The following is a 1,426-nucleotide window of genomic DNA, read 5'->3' as shown; positions in this document are numbered from 1 at the left end:
GTAGCATGGCACTTTACGGAGCCCCAGTGTGGCAAGATTCGCTCACTTTAACTAATAAAATCCTTCTACGGAGGCCGCAAAGGGTTGTAAGGGTCGCAAGAAGGATAATTCGTTGTTACCGGACGGTGTCTTATACCGCTTGTTGTATAGTGGCTGGCACTTCACCTTGGGATTTAGAGGCTAAGCCTCTCACTCCAATATACACTTACCGAATAGAGTTGAGGGCTGACCCTTGTGTCGAGGAAGTCTAGAATTTAAGACGTTTGGCGCGATTAGCTACTATGGAGAAATGGTACCAATATTTAGCTGACCCAATAGCGGGGCATAGAACGGTGGAGGCTATTCGTCCAGTACTTAGTAACTGGGCAAACAGAAAAAGTGGTGCTCTTACCTTTCGGCTTGTGCAGGTGTTGACAGGACATGGATGTGTTGGGCGATACTTGCATGACATCGTGCGGCAGATACCAACACCGAGCTGCTTGGAGTGTGGCGCAGATGATGACACTGCACAGCATACGTTGGAGGATTGTCCGCAGTGGTCTCAGCTGCGTCACAATCTTTGTTTTGTGGTGGGTAATAACCTTGCTTTGCCTTGTGTTGTGGAAAAAATGGTCGGCAGTGACGAAGTTTGGAATGCTGTAGTATCCTTCTGTGAGCATGTTATGCTACAGAAAGAGACAGCAGAACGAGAGAGGGAGAACAAGGGAGTAAATAGGAGAAGATATGCCCATCTCCTACCTCCTATGTAATGTGTACTGCACCGGAGGTGTGTGAGGGTATCATGCCGTTGAGGTCCCGGTAGAATACGACAGCGACCCCGGAGCCTCTGTAACGCGGCTTTGTAGGAACTACTCGAGGTGGTTTAAGTGGATATTGTTCACCCAGTCTCTGAATAGCTTGGTATTACTAAAATATTTGTGTACCAGGCTATTAATAGGTACGCAAAGAACAAATCAAAGTCACAGATTTTTTAAATTTACGGATGAGAGTTTTAGCAAACAATATGACCGTATATATGCTCAAAGCTCTTAGATAGCTTTCCATATAGTCGACAGAGTGCAACGTTGGAACTATCCGACTTCAGTGATGGTTTGGTGTCGTATTAGCTATGAAGGAGTGACTGAGCTATTACTGCTGATTCTTGAGAAGGTAAAGGAAACCCCATAATAACACCATGTTCAATAACCAAGAATGGTCCTTCCAGCAAGACTCGGCGCCGGGTCATACAGCTCAGTCTATGTGTATGTCTTGGTTGGAAACAAACGTTTCGGACTTCATCAGCGCTGAAGACTGGCCGTCATCTTGTCCCGATCTTATTCCGCTGGATTATGATTTATGGTCAGTTTTCAGTCAGATTGTACGGCTTGCTCGCTAAAAGTCCCTAAAACAATCCGTACGATTGGCAGTGCAGCTACTTTAACAGCGT

General features: G+C 45.9%; 1 protein-coding gene across 1 annotated transcript; it reads left to right on the top strand.

Moving 5' to 3' along the window:
• Nucleotides 1-281: 281 nt before the first annotated feature.
• On the top strand, nucleotides 282-749 carry LOC123710642. Its single transcript, XM_045662665.1, has one exon. The coding sequence runs from the start codon at nucleotides 282-284 to the stop codon at nucleotides 747-749; it is 468 nt and encodes a 155-aa protein (XP_045518621.1).
• The last annotated feature ends 677 nt before the right edge of the window (nucleotides 750-1,426 follow it).

This window comes from Pieris brassicae, chromosome 6, assembly GCF_905147105.1.
Source record: "Pieris brassicae chromosome 6, ilPieBrab1.1, whole genome shotgun sequence".
In the NCBI taxonomy this organism is placed as follows: domain Eukaryota; kingdom Metazoa; phylum Arthropoda; class Insecta; order Lepidoptera; family Pieridae; genus Pieris; species Pieris brassicae.
This window is presented reverse-complemented; position numbering and strand designations above follow the sequence as displayed.